Raw genomic sequence first — 24,248 nt, forward strand, 5'->3', positions numbered from 1 at the left:
TGTCCGAGAGCTGCCGCCTAGCATCTGTCAGGTAGACATAGTCCAGATGAAGGGTCTTGACCCAAAATGTTAACTGTCCATTTCCCTCCACAGATGCTGCTCGACCTGCTTATTTCCTCCAGCTTCTTGTTTGTTGCTCTAGGTTCCAGCACCTGCCATCTTTTTTTGTACCCTTTCCTCATTAATATATTTTTCCTGTACAAATAACATGAAGAAGCAGTTACTCATAAGATCAATAATCAGACGTCCGCCTTGCTAAAACTCACCATAAAACTGCCAGTTTCTTGTCTGCTATCGTTGCCAAGGAACCGGTGAAATTCTTTAACCTCATGGCGTACCTTGAGAAAGAAACAAGCGGCAATTAATATTCCCAATGAATGAACCTTGTCTGAGCAGCTTTCATTGATCGGAATTGGAGGGGGAGAAGATGGACAATTTTTGTTCTTGAAGGAGAAAGGTCACTTTGTGAAAGACACATAATGGTCTGGGTTATTGAGACCTCTTTTCAAGGTGATTTTGACAATGATGTTGGATTAACAACCTGTTAGATATCTCTCCCCAAGTTTCTTTTAGTCCCTGTGAATAGGAATGAAACTCAGGCATGGGTGCCGTGATGATTGAGCTAGTGTGAGCTTTATCACACCATCAAGTTACCACTGTGCTGTGTTCCAGCAAACTCTTTGAATTTACATCCACAGCATAAACACAATACGAGACTGATCTTGGAAAGCTGAGTGAAAATATTATTTTGCTATTGCTAGTGCACAGTGCAAAGCTTATTTGTAACCACCCGCATCTCAGCTCTTGTTTTTGAGATCATTTACATGGCATTTAGAAAGATGTATGCACTCAGATCAATATATGTGCTCAGCAAAGGGACTACGTTACTGCAGGATTGAGTTGTTCAGCTTGATTTTCAGTACGTGTGAATAGCAAGATGACACTTTGTCATATATTCCACAGCCTGAGGAACTGCAGTCATCAGACACCCAGCCACTGTAACATCCCAACTCGATATCACATTATAGCTTGAGGAAGTGAAATGGAAGCATCTGCACCAGCAAATCTGATCACTCAATTCTGGTTTTATGTTACCCAGTTACCAAAATAATACATGGTGCCTGAGCTAATGAAGGAAATGACCTTCCACATTATCATTTAATGTACACCTGAACAGCAAATCCCACATGGAGAAAACCATTACTCTGTGATTCATCCATGATTCAGGAAGATCATGCAACTTTGTGGATTTCTGTTGGGCAAAAACATCAAGGGATCAAAAATAAAGGCTGAGAAATGATTCAGATAAGCATCAGGAATGCAGTGACCAAAGAAGGAAAGATTTCATGTTGACTGTCATAATCTCATTTTGGTTATTTTGTAATCAATTAATTATGCAGAACTGTTGTAATGTTGTGCTGATATGTGCACAGCAAGCTCCCACAAAAAGAAGTGTGCTGATGATCAGCATACAGTATGGAAACTTTGGCCCAACTAGTCCATGCCGACCAAGATTCCCATCTAAGTTAGTCCCATTGCCCACTTTTGACCCATATCCCTCTGAACCTTTCCTATCCATTTACCTGTCCAAGTGTCTTTTAGATGTTCGTAATGTACCTGTCTCAACCACTTCCTCTGGCAGCTCATTCCATATACGGACCACCCTCTAGGTGAAAAAGTTGCCCCTCAAGTTTCTGTTAAATCTCTCCACTCTCACGCTGCCCTTTAGTTCTTGATTCTGCAACCGCAGGAAAAAGACCGCATGCATTCACCTCATCTATGTGCCGAATCTGACTGGGGTGTTGATTAAATGACAAATGTTGGCCAGTGCGCTACAGAGAGATCCGGAGACACAAGAGACTGCAGATGCTGGAATCTGGAGCAACACACAATCTGCTGGAGGAACTCAGCGGGTCGAGCAGCATCTGTGGGGGGGAAAGGAGTCGATGATGTTTCAGGTCGAAACCCTGCATCAGGACTCAGGATGGAGAGCTCTGCTGTTCTCCAGTGTATAGTGCATTGGTCTCTCTGAGAGGGCAGAGCAAGCCTCAGTTTAACATCTCAAGTGCAACACAGCACATCTGATTGTCCAGTACTCCCTCAGTACACTTTGGAATGTCAGCATAGATTTTGTGCTCAAGTCTCTGGAGTGATACTTGAATCTCCAACCTTCTGACTCCAAAGCAGAGGTGCTGCCAAAGTCCTTGGCATTGTAAACTGAAGGGTAGAAAAATCTCAAGTCCTTGAAAGATTAATTCCAGCTTTTATATTTCACTCTCCCACTGGATTACAGAAGACCAGCTAAATGGCACATTGTTCTTCCTGCAGCAGCAAGCAAACTGCTGGAGGAACTCAGCGGGTCAGGCAGCATCTATGGAGGGAAATGGACAGACGACATTTCGGGTCAAGACCCTTCATCTGGACTGCCCATCCAGATGTTGACCCGAAATGTCGACTGTCCATTTCCCCCCACAGATGCTGCTCAACCCGCTGAGTGCCTCCAGCAGGTTGTTTGCTGCTCCAGATTCCAGCATCTACAGTTTTAAATTAAATTTTATTTACAGTGTGATAACAGGCCCTTCCGGCCCAACGAGTCTGCGCCGCCCATTTTAAACCCAAATTAACCTACCCGTACGTCTTTTGCAATGTGGGAGGAAACCGGAGCACCCAGAGGAAACCCACGCAGACATGGGAGAACGTACAAACTCCTTACAGACAGCGAAGGGAATCGAACCCCAATCGCTGGCGCTGTAATGGCGTCATGCTAACTGCTACGTTACCGTGCCACCGGTTTCTTGTGTCTATGTCATTCTTCTTGCTGGGTTAGGAATGAATGCATGTTGATGCTACATACTGATATTTTGTCACTGTGTCAACGTCAATGACCAGAGCAGTGATAGACTTAAACTTTGCCTTGAAGTCTGCAGTCAATGCAAACTGTCATACTTGACAGAAATGCTTCAGTTCAGGATTTCTGTCACCCACTGACACTCTCCCCCTCCTGAATTAAAGAGAGGGGCTGAGGGAAAAATATTTTCCACTCAGGTTTGCCATGGGTTGTGATCAAAGAATCCAAACTGAGCAAACGGCTGTGAAATCTTCCCTGATACAGACTGGCATCTTTCTCTGTCTCTGCCTCAGCTTCCTATGGGAGGAAGATTTCCAGATCCAATGCTCTTTGTGTGAGTCAGTTCATCTAACCTCTCCTGGAGACTCTCATCACCGTGGAGGCCTTGTTTGACATTTCTGTCAATAGATTAAATAGCTTCTCAATCTCAATTCCCCGTTAATTCAAGTTATCATTTGTTGATGGTTGCACACTTTCTGACAGTTATTGTGTGTCACTTTAGGTTTTCACACAATTACAAACTGCAGGAGGTTATTTTGCAATCGCTCTCCAAATAGGCCCATTTCCCATAGCCCTTGTTTTTAATTTATTAAATATTTATTCAATTCCCTCCTGAAAATTTCTGTTAAATGTATTTCCATCAACCTTTCAGATAATGCAATCCAGATGAATAAAGCAATTTATATTTGCATAAGATTTACTGAATTTCTCTTTATCTCCCCACTGCTTATTACTTAAAATCTCTTTCTTTGGTTATTGACCATTTTCCAGTGGAGGTGTTGGCACAGCGGTGGTGCAGCAGTTAGTACATCAGAGTTCCAGGGACCTGAGCTCGAATGGACCATTGGTGTCGTGTGGAGACACACGAGATTCTGCAGATGTTGGAATCTGGAGCAACACACACAAGATGCTGGAGGAACTCAGCAGGTCAAATCACGTGGTTGAACAGCCAGAGAGCGGCGGGGGGTGGGGAGGGGGAGCAGTGAAAGAGGGGCCTCACAGAACTCCCGTGGAGGAGAGGAGGAAAACTTCTTTCGGGTAGACATACCTCGAAGAGACTTTGCAGTGGAGCAGCACACACAAAACGCTGGGAGAACTCTGATTTCCTCCAGCATTTTGTGTCCGTGTGGAGTTTTCATATCTTCCCTATGGATGCTCCAGCTTCCTCCCACATACCAAGGACATACTTGTAGATACATTGGCTACTGTAAATTACCCATTAGTATAGTAACTGTCAGAAAAATCAAAGAAGACTCACTAGAGTTGGGAGAGAGAAAAGGCCATTGGGTTGTGGGAAACTAAGAAGAGGGTGGGTGGAACTGATGGGGTTGCTTTGCTGGGGACACCTGTCTTTGGGAATTACTAAACAGGTGTCACAATTTTCCATTGAGTCTGAAGGGGAAGGGGCTAGGTTTGAAGATAGTTGGGGTTGGTGGTACACGGGAAAGAAGCAAGGTCAATAATTAGCTAAATGAGGAGGGGGTGGGGAGATGGTGAAGGATCATGCTGGTTCGGTGTTGATAATTGGCCAAGGTGGGAGATGGAGGATGAGGAGAATGAGATGGAGATCAGAACCTCCATTTAGGGCCACAGAGAGTTGTGAAGAAGCAGAGAGCCTTCAGAGAGAGAGTAGGATTTGTGGGTGTGCTGTTGCTACTATGGTTGGGGTTTTCGAAATGATAAGAGTTAAATATGGGACTTATCTTAGTGGAATCCCACTGCTGGTTACAGAAACCTGAGTTGCCCCAGAAGTGACTAGTGATAGTGCTCCCAGGACAATTTCATTTAACTCCCTCAATAACCTCCAATAGGAGTGTTGTGCTGGGGATATTGTAATTCGATGCACATGCAACAAGTGACGCAAATCAACCCTGAGTGGTCACCACTGCCTTTCACTCTGTGCTAAGTACATTTTCAATCATGTAGTGCTGAATGAACCATGCTAGGCAGTCCAAATTCTAGGCCAGTTCCTCCTTGGTTCAAATAACTGAAAAGGCCTGAATATTTCTAAAAATGCTTTTGCTAAGCCTCCACTTAACTTTCTCTGCTCTAAGGAGGAGGGAAAAAACAACTTTGGGCAATAATGCAAGTAACTTAAGTCCCTCATCCCTGCTACCATTCTAGTAATATTTCCGAGATCTTGATGTTGTCCCCAGAGTGCAGTGCCTCGTAATGAACAAAGCTCTCCATCTGAAGCATCTACAAAAGTTTACCATAACTTATTTACTCTGTTCATGGCTCTATTTATAATTTGTTTGCTGTTCAACAACTAGAACATAGAACATAGAGCACTACAGTACAGTACAGGCCCTTCGGCCCACAATGCTGTGCCAACATTTTATCCTGCTCTAAGATCTATCTAACCTTTCTCTCCCACATAGCCCCCTATTTTTCTATCATTCATGAAGCACCCAATTTGATCTATGCATCATCTTAACTTTGGTAAAGTGATTTAAAGTGCTTTGTGAATAGAATTTCACAGTTTTGACCTGGTGGCCAAAAACTTAGTTGAGGGGTTAGCTTTTCAGAACAAAAAAAAGCTCAGAGGAGGAGAGTGAAGTAGAGAGGTGGAGAGGGACTCTTGAGAGCAACTAAAAAGATACCTAACAATTGTAGAACAGTGAAAATTAGGGATGATTAAGAAGTCAGAACCGGACATATGCAGAGAGCTGGTTGGGCTGGTGGATATTACAGAGAGAGGAAGGGGTGAGATTGTGGATGATTTTATTAATCAGGGTTTATTAACCAGCCCTGCCCCCCTTAAAGATAAGATATCTTTATTAGTCACATGTACATCGAAACACACAGTGAAATGCATCTTTTGCGTAGAGTGTTCTGGGGGCAGCCCGCAGTGTCGCCACGCTTCCGGCGCCAACACAGCACGCCCACAACTTCCTAACCCGTACGTCTTTGGAATGTGAGAGGAAACTGGAGCACCCGGAGGAAACCCACGCAGACACGGGGAGAACATACAAGCTCCTTACAGACAGTGGCTGGAATTGAACCCGGGTCGCTGGCGCTGTAATAGCGTTACGCTAACCGCTACGCTACCGTGCCTGCCCACTACCGTGGCTGCGTACATATAGGTGGCATGATCAGCAAGTTTGCAGGTGACACCAAAATTGGTGGTATAGTGAACAGCGAAGAAGACCATCTAAGGCTACAGTAGGATCAGGATCAACTGGGAAAGTGGGCCAAGGAATGGCAGATGGAATTTAACTCAGACAAGTGCAAAGTAATGCATTCTGGGAAGTTACACCAGGGCAGGACATATAAAAGCTGTGTGTATGTAAGCCATTGGGTCTCTCTGTCCTTGCAACCCTATTAAAACGGCAGCATTTATTGTATATTGCCTCCTCTCCCTCCCTCCCAAGTGTATCACTTCGTGCATCACTGCACTAAATTTCATCTGCCACGTGTCTTGCCATTTCACCAGACCGTCTATGTTCTTTTAGCTGTTATTATCCTCAAGGAAGATGAGTATTTTATTTGGCCAAGTATTTACCAAGGAGCCACCAACCATCATAAATTACTTAAACACATAAATTAAAAGCAGACAAACAAAAGTCAATTTAAGTATTAAGTTCTGAAATATGACATCTCTATATGGATCTTAATCTCCTATCTTGATTTCCTCACAGCAGGTTATTAATTATCATTTAAAAGTGATTAGTAAAATTATATTCATAAAGACATTAACCTGATGAGTTCCACGGTCTCAGAATACATGGTATATGGGGATTTCGCCTCTAATGGATCACGCTCCATCGCATTTCCACATTCAATGAATGATAGTGCAGCGTCTGCATAATTAACTGCTTTTCCAAACTTATCAAGCTGAAAATTAAAAAAGAAAAGAACTTTAGTGATGTGAATCTCAACAAGAGGCAACGCAATTTCACTTCCCACCGGTGACACAGTAACAGGCTCAGATTGTAACTATTGATTTATGTCATGCCAGTTACAACAAAGAAAAAGAGCATTAAACAGAAGAATGAATATATTACCAGTGCATCAGCTCTGTGTTTCAGCTTCTTGGCCTCTTGCATGTAGTAATCAGCATTATGAGACCTGCAAAGTAGTAATCATCAGTCACAACTGGGTGTCTGCAGTGCTGAGAGTCAAACAGTGTGTTACACCCAAGGAAGGTGATCTGATCTCAGACATCACAAGAGGGTTGTCTATTGGCAGCCTCTGCCACTTGTTATAAAGTTGGGTGACCTTGTTTGGGAATACATGGTGGCTGTGTGTGAACAGGCTCTTCCATCCAACTGCAAACACAATTACCTATTTTTGCCTGGCACCAGTTGTTAGTTATCTTGCACCTTCCCACAGCCTCTGCAGCAAGCCTCTCTGAGCAAGTGAATAGACAGAAGCAACGCTGAAACTGGATGCTATCTGCACCTATATTTTGTTATGCACATAAACCCAGATCCAACATATCACTCTTAGACACCGTTGCTTATCATTATCGTTAATATAAGCACCACCATTAATATATGCACCACTATTATTATAATATTAATATTAATATATGCTCCATTATTTATAGACACGGATTATTATTAACTTGGTACTAATGATATTAATATGATTGATATATGCACTATAATTGATATATGCACTTTCATTAACAAATGCATCCTTATAAAGACATGCACTGCTCATTATTATATGTGGAGTGTAATTGATATATGAGACACTTTATTCATATATGCAGCAATATTATTAATAAATACAACAAAAATGTACTCTGAATTGGTGGAGTTCAAGACAGAAGGATCTGTCCTTGTGCTGCTGAGAGCATAGAGAAGCCAGTGCTGTGGAGAGTTTGGATTGCTGAGACACAAGGGAACTTTGAATGCTGCTCACAAGATGAGCTGCAGGTTTGAGAATGTTGGGCTCTGCGCGGGCAGCTAAGATTTACTTTGTTTTACATTAAATTACAGAGAACATACAGCAAAAATGAGCTACTTAGCAACTATTTCCAACCAGCTTGACTATCGTCTCACTATTCTTTATCCAATTCTCTTCCATTATTCCTCTATTCTCTCAAACTGTTTCCCTCAACTACACTCTGTGGTAATAAGTTCTATGTTCTGCCCACTAATTGTGTTAAGAATTTTCTCATTAATTCCCTATTTGTTTTTTTGCTGATTGTCTTGTACGGCTGGCTTGTAGGTTTTATTTTCCACACAAGCTGAAACATTCTGTCTCCACTCAACTGAAACCTTAACAATTTTAAAGACCTCAATCAGGTCACCTCTTGGTCTTCTATTGTCAAAAGGAAAAGAGCCTCAGGAAGTTCATCCTTGCCTCACAGTAGTGCACTTCCGTTATTATTGTGTAAATGTTTTCCATGGAGTCTATGGCCAAGAAAGCACATCATCGCCTCTGCTTCCACAGAAGGCTAAGGAAATTCAGTATGTCCCCAATGACTCTTATCAATGCACCGTAGAAAGAATCCTACCCAGGTGACTCATGGCTTGGTGTGGCAGCTGCTCTGCCCAAGACTGCAAGAAATTGCAGACAATTGTGAACACAGCCCAGTCCATCACGCAAACCAGCCTCCCCTCCGTTGATTCTGTCTACGCTTCCCGCTGCCTCCAGAAAGCAGCCAACATAATCACGGACCCCTCCCACCCCGATCATTCTCTCTTCTCCCCACTCCCGTCGGGCAGAAGATACTAAAGCTTGAGAACACGTACCACCATGCTCAAGGACAGCTTCTATCCCAGTGTTATAAGACTCTTGAACGGACTTCTCATATGCTAAAAGATGAACTATTGACCTCCCAATCTACCTCATCGTGGCCCTTGCACTTTATTTGTCTGCCTGCACTGCACTTTCTCTGTAACTGTAACACCATATTCTGCATTCTTTTTTATTTTTACTACTTCAGTGTATTTATGCATGGCATGATCTGCATGGATGGCATGCAAAACAAAAGCTTTTCACTGTATCTCGGTATATGTGACAATAATAAACCAATACCAGGACCAACCCTGTCATCAAAAACTTATTTGCACAGAAGGAGGCCATTCTGCACACTTTCATGCTGATCCACAATAATCCTCCCACCCTATTCCAACCTTCCAATCTGAGGTCACAGCTCTTCAATTACACATCGAATTACTTTTGAGATATGATGAAGGCTTCTGCCTCTACCACCTCTGCAGGCAGTGAGTTCAAGACACTCACTACCCTCTGGGTAAAGAAGTATTTACTCATCTTCCTTCCAATCCTACTTTAAGTTCACCCCCTCTGGTTTTTGACGCATTTGCTAGCAGTGACAACTCCTTCCTATTTACTCTGTCTAGCCCCCTTGTAACTTTATAAAGCTCGATTAAGTCTCTTGTCAGGTTTGTTCCAAAGAAAACAGCCCCAGTGGATCCAATCTTTTCCATTTGCTACAATTTTCCATTCATGGCAATGTCCTCATAAATCTCCATTTCCAGTGCAGTCACATCCTTCCTATAACATGGTGACCAGAGCTGTATGCAGAACTCAAGCTGTGGCCTAACCAGTGGCGTCTACAGTTACCTGCTTGCCCTCACTGAAAATCGAAAGAAACTGCAAACTTTGGGGGTCTGAAATAAAGAGAAAATGTTGGAAATGCTCAGCTAGTCAATTGGCATCTGTGGAAGGAGAAACAGAGTTAACATTTCAAATTGAAGACCCTTCATTAGAACTGGGAAAGTGAGGGAACAGGCTAGTTTTAAAACTCAGACAGGGTAGGGTAGGGATGGATGGAGCAAATGCAATATATTTGCTAGGGTGAGACCAGGGTTTCCCAGGTGATTCCGATGTTTACAGAGCCGCCAGTTAATAGATTAATGTTCTCACCATAAACAACTTCCTCAGCTCCACTCACTTTAGAACATGGAACATGACAGCAGAGCACAGGCCCTTCGGCCCACAATGTTGTGCCGACATTTTATCCTGCTCTAAGATCTATCTCACCCTTCCCTCCCATATAGACCCCCATTTCTCTATCATTCATGTGTCTCTCTTAAATGTCCCCAATGTATCTGCCCCCACAACCTCTGCCAGCAGTGCGTTCCACGCACCCACCACTCTCTGTGTAAAAAACTTACCCCTGCCATCCCCCTTTTATCTTCCTCCAATCACCTTAAAATTATGTCTCCTTGTGTTAGCCATTGTCGGCCTGGGAAAAAGTCTCTGACTGTCCACTCGATCTATGCCTCTTATCATCTTGTTCACCTCTATCAAGTCACCTCTCATCCTCCTTCTCTCCAAAGAGAAAAGCCCTAGCTCACTCAACCTATCCTCATAAGACATGCTCTCCAATCCAGGCAACATCCTGGTAAATCTCCTCTGAACCCTCTCTAAAGCTTCCACATCCTTCCTATAATGAGGTGACCAGAACTGAACACAATACTCCAGGTGTGGTCTGACCAGAGTTCCATAGAGCTGCAACATCATCTTGCGGCTCTTGAACTCAATACCCCGACTAATGAAGGCCAACGCTCCATACGCCTTCTTAACAACCCTATTGACCTTCTCCAGATCAAACACGAAGCTATTGGAACTCAAAAGGACAGAGCTATGCCAATCGCTTTACGAGAAGCTTTGAACAGTCCTTGTTTTTAGTCCTATTCAGAACCCTTTCCTTCCATTTACTGAAAACTGTTTTTCCAGTACCTCACCAGCTCTATTGTTGCTGCTTCCTGCACTCATACAGAACTCAAGAATTTCATTGCTTTTGCTGCCAACTTTTTACCCTACTCTCTCTTTTACATACTGCATCTCTGACCCTTCCCTTCCCTTTTTAGAGTTCAGAGTCTCCATCACAGGGGATAGGTTAGACACCAATATCCACAACAAGCCCACAGGCACTTATAGTTATCTCAACAATACTTCCACTCTGCTTCCTATAGTGACTCCATTCCATTCTCCCAGATCCTCCTCTCCATAGCTGCTCTGACGATGAGACCTTTCACACAGGTGTCCCTGCAATGTCTCCTTTTTACCTTCCCCTCTGCCATAGCTGACAGAGCGATTGACCGCTAGTTCCTGCACCTCTGCTCTTACCCCTTCTCCTGTCGGCCAGACCAAGGAAATGTTCCCCTGGTCCTCACCTGCGATCCCACCAGCCAGCGTGTTCTGCCATCTTCAGTCAGATTCCGCCACCAGACACATGTTCCTCTCACCTCCCTATATGGCATTCTGAACGGATGCTTCCCTCCATGACTCCCTGGTTTATTCTTCCATTTCCATCTTCCCAGACAGAAGATGCAACATCTGCTCTTCTACCTCATCCCGTCTCACCATCCAGGAGACTTAAATAGTCCTGATGCAGGGTCTCGACCCAAAATGGCGACAGTTCCATCCTCTACTGCCAAAGATGCTGTTCAACCTGCTGAGTTCCTCCAACAGATTGTTTGTTGACTTAAACAGTCCTTCTTGATGAAAGTCACTTTAATTCTCTGTCCCAGGAGTGAACATCACCAATAGCCTGTCCTGGTCCAACCACGTAGACGCCACGGTCAAGAAAGCTCACCAATGCCTCTACTTCCTCAGGAGGCTAAAGAAATTTCTCAATTTCCCGTTGACCCTCACCAATTTTTAATCAATGCACCACAGAAAGCATCCTATCTGGATGCCAGCGTGGCTTGGTATGGCAACTACTCTGCCTGGGATCACAAGAAATCGCAGAGACTTGTGGACATAGCTCTGCACATCACGGAAACCAGCCTCCCCTCCATGGACTCTGCTTTTATTTCTCGCTGCCTTGGTAAAGCAGCCAGCATAATCAAAGACCCTATCTACCCTGGTCATTCTCTCTTCTCCCCTCTCCCATCAGGCTGAAGATACAAAAGCCTGAAAGCACGTACTATCAGGCTCAAGGACAGCTTCTATCCCACTATTATTAGAGTATTGAACAATTCCCTAGTACGATAAAATGGACTCTCGACCTCACAATCTACCTCGTTATGACCTTGCACCTTATTGTCTACCTGCACTGCACTTCCTCTGTAGCTGTAACACTTTACTCTGCATTCTGTTATTGTTTTACCCTGTACTACCTCAATGCACTGTGTAATGAATTGATCTGTACGAACAGTATGCAAGACAAGTTTTTCACTGTACCTCGGTACAAGTGACAATAATAATCCAGTTCCAATTCCACTCCCACTCTGACCAATCTGTGTTTAGCTCCCCTGCACTTTTCGAACAAGACCCAACTTAAACCAGTGCAACAAACCTCACCTTCCACTTGGCCACATTGCAGCCTTCAGGGCTCAGTATTGAATTCAACAATTGCAGTCACTTTGCTTTTTTCTCTTTGCATGAGAACTGGCCAGTTCTGCTGTAGGTTGTTCATCTGTAACATTAACCTGGTGTACCTCTCTCCACAGGCGTAACAAGGTGAGCTGGGCACTTCCAACAACCTTTTGTTTGGCTTCAGGTTCAGCCTGCAGTTCACAGGTTTAATGTGTCTCTTTGTTCCCTTACTCTCTTCCGCCCTTATTAATTGATCAGCCAAACTCTCCGTAAACAGTGGATTCACCTGGGCAACCCTGCTCTCACCCTATCAGGGTTGAAAGTATCCTGACTGGTTGCATCACAGTCTGGTACGGCAATTTGAATGCGCAGGAACGTAAGAAGCTGCAGAGAGTAGTGGACTCTGCCCAATACATCACAGGCACATTCCTCCCCACCATCGGAAGTATCTACAGAAGCCGCTGCCTCAAGAAGGCAACATCCATCATCAAAGATCCCCACCATCCAGGCCATCCCTCTTTTGCACTATTTATTCATAGTAATTTTTATGTCTTGCACTGTACTGCCGCCGCAAAACAACAAATTCACATCATATGTCAGTGATAATATACCTGATTCTGATTCTTGAACTAACTGTTAAAACCTTAATCACTACAGTTTAGCAACACTATGACCACTTTGATCACTTTACACTAAAATGGACTTCGAATTTTTCTGTTCTAATAGTGTTCTTCTTGTAAAAATTGCGTTCAACTATGTTTAATTTATGTTTTACTTGTGAATGCTGCTTATCTGATGCCATGTACCTGTGATGCTGTTGCACGTAAGTTTTTCGTTGCACCTGTGCATACGTGTACTTGTGCATGTGACAATAAACTCCACTTTGATTTGATTGTCTTATCCATCCCTCTCCCATTCCCTCTGCAACTTAAAACTAGTTTCTTTTCTCTCTTGCCCAGTTCTGGTGAATGGTCTTTGATCTGAAACATTAACTCTTTTTCTCTTTCCACAGGCCTGCTGAGTGTTTGAGGCATTTTCAGTTTTTATCCCTGCCTTTATATTCTTTGTGTCAGCTAATAAAGAAAAGTGTCCTGTATTTCTTTTAAATCATCTTATTGGCCTTTTCAGATCTGTGGATGTGCACTTCAAGGACCCTGTTGTTCCTCCACACCACACAACAACCTCTCAGATTTCCTGGCCTTGTGAGAGTTCCCCAGACGTTTTGTCTCACACCTTTCTGAATTAAATTCACTTTCCTGAATTAAATTCCATTTGCCGTTTTTCTACCCAAATACTCAGGCCATTTATATCGTCCTTTGCTTAAAAACTGCCCCCTCACTATCAACCAAATGAAATTTTTATGGCAGCTGCAGATTCCTTTTATTCTGCCTCCGATGTTAGGTCTAAATGTTGCAGGTATATAGGACCCTGGTCAGACCCCACTTGGAGTACTGTGCTCAGTTCTGGTCACCTCACTACAGGAAGAATGTGGAAGCCATAGAAAGGGTGCAGAAGAGATTTACAAGGATGTTGCCTGGATTGGGGAGCATGCCTTATGAAAACAGGTTGAGTGAACTCGGCCTTTTCTCCTTGGAGCGACGGAGGATGAGAGGTGACCTGATAGAGGTGTATAAGATGACAAGAGGCATTGATCGTGTGGGTAGTCAGAGGCTTTTTCCCAGGGCTGAAATGGTTGCCACAAGAAGACACAGGTTTAAGGTGCTGGGGATTAGGTACAGAGGAGATGTCAGGGGTAAGTTTTTTACTCGGAGAGTGGTGAGTGCGTGGAATGGGCTGCCGGCAATGGTGGTGGAGACGGATACGATAGGGTCTTTTAAGAGACTTTTGGATAGGTACATGGAGCTTAGAAAAATAGAGGGCTATGGGTAAGCCTAGTAATTTCTAAGGTAAGAACATGTTCAGCACAGCTTTGTGGGCAGAAGGGCCTGTATTGTGCTGTAGGTTTTCTATGTTTCTAAATCATTATGAGCAAAGGTAAGGGATTGAAATCTGATCCCTGTGGAACCTGACTGGTAATCGTATTCAAGTCACAAAAAGAGCCATCCAGAATTCATTTTCACATTCTTCCCCCGAGCCAATTTTGGATCCAATTTGTCACTCTCCCTTAGATCCCATGGATTCTACTTTTTGACCAGCCTTCTACATGGAATCTTGTGAAAAGCCTTGCCAAAATCCATGTAGACTCCATCATGCACATTACCCTCATTAACCTCCTGGTTACCTCCTCAAAAAATTCAATCAAGTTGGTCAAACACAACCTCCCCTTAAATAATCCATGGTGACTGTCCTTGATTAATCTACGTCTTTCTCAATAAATGTTTGTAATGTCATGTGGAATGGGTTCAAGCAACGGTTTATTCCTCCCTCCCTTTTTAAGTAACATACAATCCTCCAATCCTCTGGCATCACTCCTGTAGGCAGAGGGGATTGAAAATTGTGTCAGAAGCACCAATGTCCATCTGGCAATCAGGGCTCTACACGATATTCCGAGCACAGTGTGATCAAAATTTGATATTACGTTTTTAGTATGTGGAATCCTTCCCTTTTCCATTGGAGATCCATTCAATGGAATCCACCCACTGTTGTGCATAGATGGGACTTAAACTCATAACCTGCTGACTCTGAGAGCAGACCAAGGAAAGCACATTCCTTAATGTCTTATGGGTACCATTAACATGCAAACTAACACTCACGTGTCATCAAAGGTTAACTTAGGTCTTCTAGGTTCTGAATGACCATTAGATATTAACGTCCAAGGATCTGCTTGCGATTGGCTGTTTTCATGGATACTGCTTGACAAGCTGGGATGCGATTCAGTCTCCTGCAGTAAAGAGATAGTTGTTATTGCAAGGAGCACAGGGTTTCCTGCTGGTAGTAAGGTTAATGGGTGAAACTCAATAATATTGCAACATATCCATTGTTACAGCACACCAACACCAATCTGACTGAGGTTACAATCGGAGCAACCATGATATTCTTCAAAGGCAGAGCAGCCTCAATGGTCAAGTAGCTGATTCCTAATTTGACTAGTAACTCAGCAAGGAAAGTTGGAGGTATGTATGGTTTAACCATCAAATTAACCTATACAATCCCAGTTGAAGATTACAGTGATCGTAATTTATTTGTTAATGATTTGCTGGATTTTGACATCATCTCTAATTTCAGTCAAATGTACCATAAAAGCAATGTGGAAAGGGTAGAGAAATTGTGATTGTTCTCTAAGTGCGGAGAAAGTTAAGTGGAAATTCAGTCAAGGTGTTCAGAATCAAGAGAGATTTGAGAGTCATTGAGTCAAACAGCACAGAAATAGACTGTTCATCCCACTGTCTACACTCATCCTATTTTATTCTCCCCACATTCCCATCAACTACCCCCAGATTCCATCATTCACCTATACACTAAGGATATTTTACAGTGGCCAATTAACCTTGTTGGGATGTGGAAGGAAACCAGAGCACCCAGAGGAAACCCATAGGGTCACAGGTAGAACATGGAAACTCCATACAGACAGCACCTGAGGCCAGGATTGAATTAGGATTCATTGAAGTTGGGACATTATGTTGCAGTTGTGTAAGTCATTGGTGAGGCTGCACCTGGAGCGCTGTGTACAGTTTTGGTCACCCTGTCATAGGAAGGACGTGGTGAAACTGAAGAGAGTGCAGAAAAGATTTACGAAGATGTTGCCAGGACGAGAGGGACGGAGTTACAGGGAGATGTTGGCCAGGCTCGGTCTTTATTCCTGGAACGTAGAAGAATGAGGGGCGACCTTATGGAAGTGCTTAAAATTATGAGGTGGTCTTTTCCTCAGGGTAGGAGTATCCAAAACTAGGGGGTAAAAGGTTTAGGATGAGAGGGGAAAGATTTAAAAGGGACCTGAGGGGTAACTTTTTCACGCAGAGGGTGGTGAGTACATGGAAATAGCTGCCAGAGGAAGCGGGTGAGGCAGGTACAATAGTATTATTTAAGAAGCACTTGGATAGGTACATGGAGGGGCAGGGCTTGGAGGGGTATGGGTCAAACGCTGGAAATTGGGACAAGTTGGGTGGACATGGTAGGTATGGACTGGTTGGGCCGAAGGGCCTGTGTCTGTGCTGTATTGCTCCATGACTCTATAGAGCTGTGAGGCAGCAGCTGTATAGAAAAGTGCAGAGAAAATCAACAGGCAGGTTTCTGTAATCAGAGGACACAGATTCAAAGTGTTTGCCATAAGTCCAAAAGGGGAAATGAGGAAAATTCTGTATTATTACACCATGAGTTCTGATCTCTTGGCTTGAAAAAGCCAGGAAAACAAGATCTTCTAAAAGGGAACTGGGTACATACTTCACAGCAAGGTTAGCATGGAAGGAAGCCATTCAGCCTTGATTCTGTGCTCACCCCCTGAAAGGGCTTTCCAATGACCCCCATTCCTCAATTGCCTTGCAAATTCTTTCCTTTGGGTACATGAAAGGCAAAACAAAACTGTCCTGGGCAATGGAGAAAGAAAAAGGGAGTGCAATTAATTGGAAATCTCTTCCAAAGTGCTGGCACGGGAACAATGCAGCAAGTGGCTTCCTCCTGGAGACACAAGTGGGTGCACACACTAGAATTCAGAGTAAAAAAAAACTGCTGGTAAAACTCAGTGAGTCAAGCAGCATCTGTGGAGGCAGAGGGATGGGAGACGTTTCAGGTCAAGAGCCTGACATCAAGACTTTCTTCTAAACTGGGCCATTGATATTTGCTCAGTTGCATATCTACTGTGACAAGTTTTATCATAAAGATAAACTGCACAAGTGATTTTTAGATAAGGCAAGCACTGAATCAATATTAAAGTAACAAAAATTAATCAATAAATGTGAAAGGAACTGTATCAGCATTGAATAAACATTGCTCAGGTTTTTAAAGCAATCCTGAGATATAAAAGAGGAAAAATTCTGCTATCTCCGTAAACATCCAAGAGCTTGACTCTGAGGGAGCACTGGTTCAGAGAAGGGGGATAAAATTGTAGAAATAAGTTAGACACTGGCACAGTGTAGTTCCTTGCTAGGATTCAAAGACTCATTCACCCTGCTCTTGAAAGGAAAGCAGTAAATGACGTCTCATCTTTTAAAATCCTCTTTCCTCAGGTTGAGTGGAGGTGTGAACCTGTTCAATGTTGGGAGGCCATCTATTCCATTAAAATGGCAGAGATCAGAGTTTCAGACATATGTCTGTGAGCACAAGATTCCATGCTATCTTTCACCGGCCCCTGAACAAACAAATGCTTCTGCCAAGAGTTTGTTTTGAAACTTGGAATTTTCACCTGGTAAATAAAGCTTTCAATCTCTGCATACTGTGTTAAAAAAATCAGCTGAATTAATATTTTCTAAAGAGGTTTAAATTCCAGAGAATTTCTCTTTTCAAAAAGCATTATACAATCTGAAAATGTACAGCTTCATCTCATCTTGTGAAGCGACTGAACAGGTCGTGGCTATTATGGTAATAGCAAGACTTTTACTGAGCTGTTGCCCTAGCAACGGAATTGATTCAGGTTATGTTCAAGATGATAGAAGAAATTGAGTCTAGTGCAGTCTTCCTAATGGTGATATGTATGAATAGTTCAAAGGTATAAACTTAATATGAAAAATTCTGTATGAAGGTGCCAAACAATTTATCAAAAACACTGCTGGGTTGTTCCTAATCAAATCAGGCCTGCTTCAAGCTAGGCTTTTGCTTTGTGGGCCACCATCATCGTCTCTTTATTTTTGGAGCAGGAAATTTTCATAAACAAAAAAAAAATTGGCTATGGTTCTATAAAGCCAGTTACTGGGGAAGGACTGATCAAAAAAAGTCTCGGAAATACAGAGTATCCATAATGAAAAGGAAAAGAATGTGTGTTTTTAGTGCAGATTCTTTGTCCGATAACTATTAGGTTTCATGCAATAAAGATGTGCATTTGCATGGAGCCTTTACATCCAACCAAGTACTTTTGAAGCATTGTCACCTTTCGTGATGTAGGCAGTGTGCCAGCTAATTTCTGCAAGCTTCTACAGTTAGCAAAGTGTTAAACCTCTTTCAGTGATGTAGACTGACTACTGGGATAAATATTGGCTGTGATACTGGAAAGAACTCCCCTTCAAAATTGTGCCAGAGGACACACAGTGCATCGTCTTGAGGCTGCACCTTTGAGGTTGCAGCAGTCTGTCAGTGCTGCCCTGCGTGGCCCAGTCAAAATGATGCCCTTCTTGCCAAAGGTGGTGAACCTCTGGAATTCTCTACCTTGAAGGCCAGATCATTGCAGACGCTTAAAGAGGAGGTAGATACATTTTTGAAAGATTAAGGAACTGAGAGCTAGGGCACAGAGGAGGAAATGGGGCCTGGGGCACATCAGCCATTGAAAGGCAGAGCAAGCTTGAGGAGCCTGGTGGCCAACTCCTACTCTTATTTCCTTGCGTTTTAGTATTTGGAGTGTGACTTGCACCTACTGATCTGAGATGAAAATGTTCAACCTGCTGAATGACAGTTGACACCCCAAATAAACCGTCTCTCCTTTCTGCAGATGAGCTAGCTGTGTGTTAGTCCCTTTCCAGACCACGAGCAGTTAAAGAACAAGGACTCACAGTGGGATTTTTTGCATGGCATAAGGGCTTGCTGTCGGGTTTGCGGTGCTTGTGTTGCACGGAGGGCTGTGAGGCACTGGTTGGCATGGAGCTGTTGCTGCTGTCTTGGCTGAGGGAGCTGCTCTCGCTGTTCCGGCGTTTCGCCTCGGGTTCATCTGGCAGTGGCGAGAGCGGGGGCGGGAACTTCCTCTCCCTTTTCGTCAACTGTTTCGTGAGCCTGAGAGAAGAAAGAAAGAATCATCTTCAGGGAGAGGAGATCAGAGGCAGGGAGCATGGAATGTTTCAAGCACCCTTTCTTTCCCCTCGTGACAGCCCATCGTATCTCTCAGAGCACCACACTTCCTACCTCCCGTCCACAGTAGGGGTAGTTTACACTGGCCAATTAGCCTACAGCCAGCACATCTTTGTGGTGAAGGCAGAACGCCTGAAGGAGACCCATATGGTCATAAGGAGAACATGCAAAATCCTCACAGACAGCGCCTGACATCAGGATTTAAACCCTGGGCTGACATAACAGTTCATCGAGTCAAGGAGAGATACAATGTGGAAACAGGCCCCTTCCACCCTCCAAGTCTGTGACAACCATCAACCAACCATTTAACAAAGGACTGCAGATGCTGGAATCCAGATGAAAAACACTGTGATGCTGGAGGAACCTTTTTTTCCCTCTGTCCTTAAATTTGACCCAACCCCCGGTGGATCTGGTCTCCCCATCTCCCCTACACCTGCCTATCACTGTCTCTTACCTGCATCTACCTATCACCTCCCTGTGCCTACGCTGCCTCCCCTCTTTTGTCCACCTATCACTGCTCTGCTTTTCCCTCCTGTATATTGGGCTTCCCCTCTTCCTGTCTTCAGTCCTGAAGAAGGGTCCTGACCTCAAACGTTGACCGCCTGCTTTTCTCCATGGATGTTGCCTGGCCTGCTGAGTTCCTCCAGTGTCATCGTATTTTTCATTTGTACTAATCTTACGTTAATATTTTTATTTATTTTCCCCACATTCTCTTTAACTCCACCCAGATTGGTAAATTGGTTTATTATTGTCACATGTACTGAGGTACAGTGAAAAACTTTGTTTTGCATGCCATCCAAACAGATCATTTCATCACATCAGTGCATTGAGGTAGTACAAGGGAAAACAATAACAGAATGCAGAATAAAGTGTTACAGTTACAGAGAAAGTGCAGTGCAGGTAGACAATAAGGTGCAAGGTCATAACGAGGTAGATTGTGAGGTCAGGAGTCCATCTTATCGATGGACTCTTGACTCTACCACTTACCTACACTCGAGGAGAAATTTACACTGGCCAATTAACGCACCGAACCACTTGTCTTTGAGATGTGGGAGGAAACCAGAGCTCCCGGAGAAAACCCACTCGGTCACAGGGAGAACGTGCAAACTCGACACAGACAGCACCCAAGGTCAGGATTGAACCTGGGTCTCTTGACGTAGCGAGGCAACAGCTTTATTATTGTACCACTGTGCTCCCAATTTGTCTAGCTAAATGAAGGCTGTTTGTTTATTTTATTCATTCGTGGTTCTAATCACCTTGAACTGAGCACATTGCTAGGTTACTTCAGCGTTGCCCCATTGATGGGTGTGAATCTGTGTGTGGGCTAGGATGGTGGATTTTATTCCCTTAAAAATTTTAGCGAGCCACATTGGGATTTAAGGCAAATCAGTTGTCGCATCATCACCACTCTTGATACCAGAATTTATCCAGTTGTAAAATAATTTGAATTTAAATTCCACATCCGCTGTGGTGGATCAATAGATCAACAGGCCAGTAACTTAACCAACAAGCAACCACTACCAGTATGCCCCTGAACTTCATCTACACAGTCTCATCCATTCTGTGTTCATTTTGTCTTCTAACCTTGACCCTTTCTGTGGGTGTGGGCTCAAGATAATACTTGTTACAGCAATATTTATTGCCAAGAATAATCGCTGCATTAAAATCATTACAAAATCTAATTATTAGATCACTTTCCAAGTGCACAGTTCATTCGTAAATAACTTTCTGAAGCTGGTCCTAATGATTTTCATTAATTTTCCATGTAAAATGTAATTTTTTAATATCATTGCTCAATGTTAATCAACCTTTGGTGGTTGGACTATGAAAATCTCTTTAGTCGAGGCTTACATGGAAGTTTATTGTATGGAAAAAGGCCATTTGGCCCAAACAGGACCTGTGCTGGTGTTTACCCTCCACTCATATGTCTTCCTATTCCCTTTTATCTCACATTGTAAGCAAAAGCTTCCACCTCTTATTTATTTAATTTCGCTCTAAATTGAATCAGTGAGACCTGATGCAAACTGGGCAACTGCTTTGCCGAGCACCCGGGCTCCGTCCACCATGGCTGCCTGGAGCTCGTGGTTGCTAGACATTTTAATTCTCCTCCCCATTCCCACACCGACATGTCTATCTTCAGCCTCCTCCACTGCCAGGGTGAGGCTAAATGCAAACTAGCGGAACAGCACCTCATATTCCTCCTGGGGAGTCTACAACCCGACGCCATGAACGTTGAATTCTCCAATTTCAGGTAAACTGCTCCTCCTCTGTCCCTTTTCTCTCTCTTCCTGATCTACCCTACACTCACCCAAGTCCCCATCACTGTTTCTTTCCCTTCTTCCACCCATTCTATCTGCCCATCACTCACACACTCCTCCCACTGGGTCCCCTCCCCCTTCTGTTCCGCTCTGCCCTCCCCACCTGCCTCACTTGGTTCCATGCCCCACCTTCCTCTCCTATCAGATTCCATCACCCGCAGCCCTTTGTTCCTTCCTCCTCTCACCTCCCAGCCTCTCGTCACTATTCCCACCCTCCCCTCCTCCGTCTGCCTATCACCTCTCCTCACCTGGATCTACCTATCACCTGCCAGCTCTTGCTCCACCCCTCCCCCTCACCGCGCCACTACCTCCCCTCTATCTTTCAGTCCAGATGAAGGATCTCAACCTGAAACACTGACTGTCCATTTCCCTCCACAGACGCTGCCTGACCCCCTGAGTTCCTCCAGCACTTTGTGTGTTGCTCCAGATTCCAGCATCTGCAGTCTCTTGTGTCTCCCCTTAAATACATCCCTGCTCACCTTAGCTATCGTTGGAACCAGTTCCCCATTCCCCACACCGTCTTGGCAAAGGAACTTTGCCTGAAGTCCTTGTTAAATTTAAAGGCAATTGTATTGAAGGCCCGCAGTTTAGGTACACGAATGCAAACACATTCTCCGAATGCATCCTATTTTCACATAAAACTGACGGTCAGGCAGCAACCATCTGGTCGATAGGTTGATGAGAGAGGGTAGAGAGAGGAAACACAAATAAAGGGGTATGAACAAGCTGTGAAATGCAGAGCTGTAGGAAAGGCCCAGTGAGCCGGACAGTGTGGGTGAAGAGAGAAAACTGGGCCAACATTAGACATAAATGATCTACAGCAGAATTGGTCAGTTATAGTCGCTATTGGAAACTCCAATTGTCACAGAGTTATTCAGCACAGCAACAGACCCTTGGGCCCATCAACTCCATCCTAACCATCAAGTACACAATAATCTATAATTACAAAGATTATAATCCAACAAACAATTGGAAGAAAAAAAACAAAGTCCATTGTCGTGCAAAGTGGTCATAGTGTTGCCATACTGAGGCAGTAATTAGGGTTGTGCAGGTTGGTTCAGGAAGTGAATGGTTGAAGGGAAGTAGCTGTTCTTGAACCTGCAATTGGCCTGTATTTTGTCAGCAGTAAGTCACTTGCACTGGGATAGCCCAAGAAGATAACCCCAAGGCCAACACTGCATAAAGCAATCTTCATTCCCCAATGGTGAGGTCTGTGCACCAATTCTAGGCTGGTGCAGTTTGTTTGGGTCTACTTTGGAGGGCAAGTGCTGGAGAATCCCTGAAACTTTGTGCTTCACTCTTCTGATACAAACAGAAAGTGATTTACATGAAGTTTTTGAATTCAACATTGAGTCCAGAAGACCGCAACATGCCCAGGCAGAGGAAGAGGTGCTGTGCCTCAAGTCTGTGTTTGGTTTGGTTATAACAGGGCAGGAGGCCACAGGTAGGTCAGAGTGAGAATGGAATGGAGATCTAAAGTAACAGGCAATTGGAAGTTAATGTCATTCCTTGTTGTGTAGTGTGGGAGCATGGTGACTCTTTGCAAGCTCTCCCCAGCAGATCCTCTCATTATGTTTCTGAGAATCATTCCACTCTTTTATTCAAATCCCCAGGAATGCAAAAAGCTGCAGAGAATAGTGGACACAGCCCAATACATCATGGGCCCATCCCTTCCCACCATCGGTAGTATCTACAGGAAGTGCTGCCTCAAGAAAGCAACGTCTATTATCAAAGGTCCCCACCATCCGAGCCATGCCCTCTCCTCGCAGCTACCATCGGGTGGGAGGTACAGAAGCCTGAAGTCTCACACCACCAGGTTCAGGAACAGCTACTTCTCTTCAACCATTCGGTTCTTGAACCAGCCTACACAACCCTAAACACTACCTCAGTATAGCAACACCATGACCACTTTGCACTATAATGGATTTTTGTTTCTTTGTTTGAATTCTGTTCTTTTTTGTAAAAATTATGTATAATTTATGTATTTTTCTTGTGAATGCTACTTATCCAATGCTATGTGCCTGTGATGCTGCTGCAAGTAAGTTTTTCATTGCAGCTGTGCATACATGTACTTGTGTATCTGACAATAAACTCAACCTTGACTAAATCTCATTGTAAGACTGTCAGAATCCGTAGCCTCAACACTGTATTCTGCACTCTTTCCTTTTCACTACCTCGATGTAATTATATACGGCATGGTCTGTCTGGATAGCACACAAACAGAAATTTTTTCAGTGTATCTCAGTACTTGTGACAATAATAAACCAAAAAAGATGAAAGTTAGGTTTATAAAGTGTGCAGGAACAGGTTATAAATTCGAAAGGTGCTTACTCTTTGTTGTTCAGGATCTTGTGGCTGGAACTGGTCGAGCAGCTGGCAGGCAGCAGCATTGGGGCTGTGGACTCTTTCTCCGTGTGCGGCTTCTTGAGTTCACAAAGACCTTCCGTGTTCTCCATCTGTTGAAAGGAACAAAGTATTATAACAGGGGGCCATTCTGTCCCTCAAGTCCTTCCTGGCATTCCATTAGATCACAGATAAGGCTCTAAGATGGGGGATAAACGTCAAAACATTGCGACTGAATTGCAGACAAGATTGTCAGGAGTTAATATTTGCCTTTATTAATTGTGGTAATGTCCAAAGTTAATAGGAGACACAAGAGATTGTGCAGATGCTGGAATCTGGAGCAACCACTGCAACGTCTCTTCAAGGTACCACTGTGAAGTCTCTTCGAGGTATGCCTACCCTGAAGAAGTTTTGCCCCAAAGTTAATAGATAAGTTTGTCTCTGGGGAAAACTATACAAACATGTTTTGTACTTCTTTTAACACATTTAAATTATGTCCATGGAGGACTTTGCCTTGGAGACTATTGGTTTCTCCGCAATACATATTCCTGGTTGTGTGATGTTTCATTGGTCCGGGACTGGACTGGTTTGGTGGGTGGGAG

At 43.8% G+C, this 24,248-nt stretch overlaps 1 protein-coding gene across 2 annotated transcripts in view; it reads right to left on the reverse strand.

Moving 5' to 3' along the window:
- Positions 1 to 24,248, reverse strand: part of aff2 (AF4/FMR2 family, member 2) — a 568,957-nt gene that overhangs the window by 30,926 nt on the left and 513,783 nt on the right. For both annotated transcript variants that reach the window (XM_052021245.1, XM_052021246.1), the window contains exons 12-17: positions 23,635 to 23,759; positions 18,694 to 18,910; positions 14,812 to 14,939; positions 6,856 to 6,919; positions 6,549 to 6,685; positions 267 to 338 (exon numbers count right to left, since the gene is read on the reverse strand). In XM_052021245.1, coding sequence (XP_051877205.1) covers positions 267 to 338; positions 6,549 to 6,685; positions 6,856 to 6,919; positions 14,812 to 14,939; positions 18,694 to 18,910; positions 23,635 to 23,759 — 743 coding nt within the window. The remainder of the gene's footprint in view (positions 1 to 266; positions 339 to 6,548; positions 6,686 to 6,855; positions 6,920 to 14,811; positions 14,940 to 18,693; positions 18,911 to 23,634; positions 23,760 to 24,248) is intronic.

Source organism: Pristis pectinata, chromosome 8 (assembly GCF_009764475.1).
Source record: "Pristis pectinata isolate sPriPec2 chromosome 8, sPriPec2.1.pri, whole genome shotgun sequence".
NCBI classification, from domain to species: Eukaryota; Metazoa; Chordata; class Chondrichthyes; order Rhinopristiformes; family Pristidae; genus Pristis; species Pristis pectinata.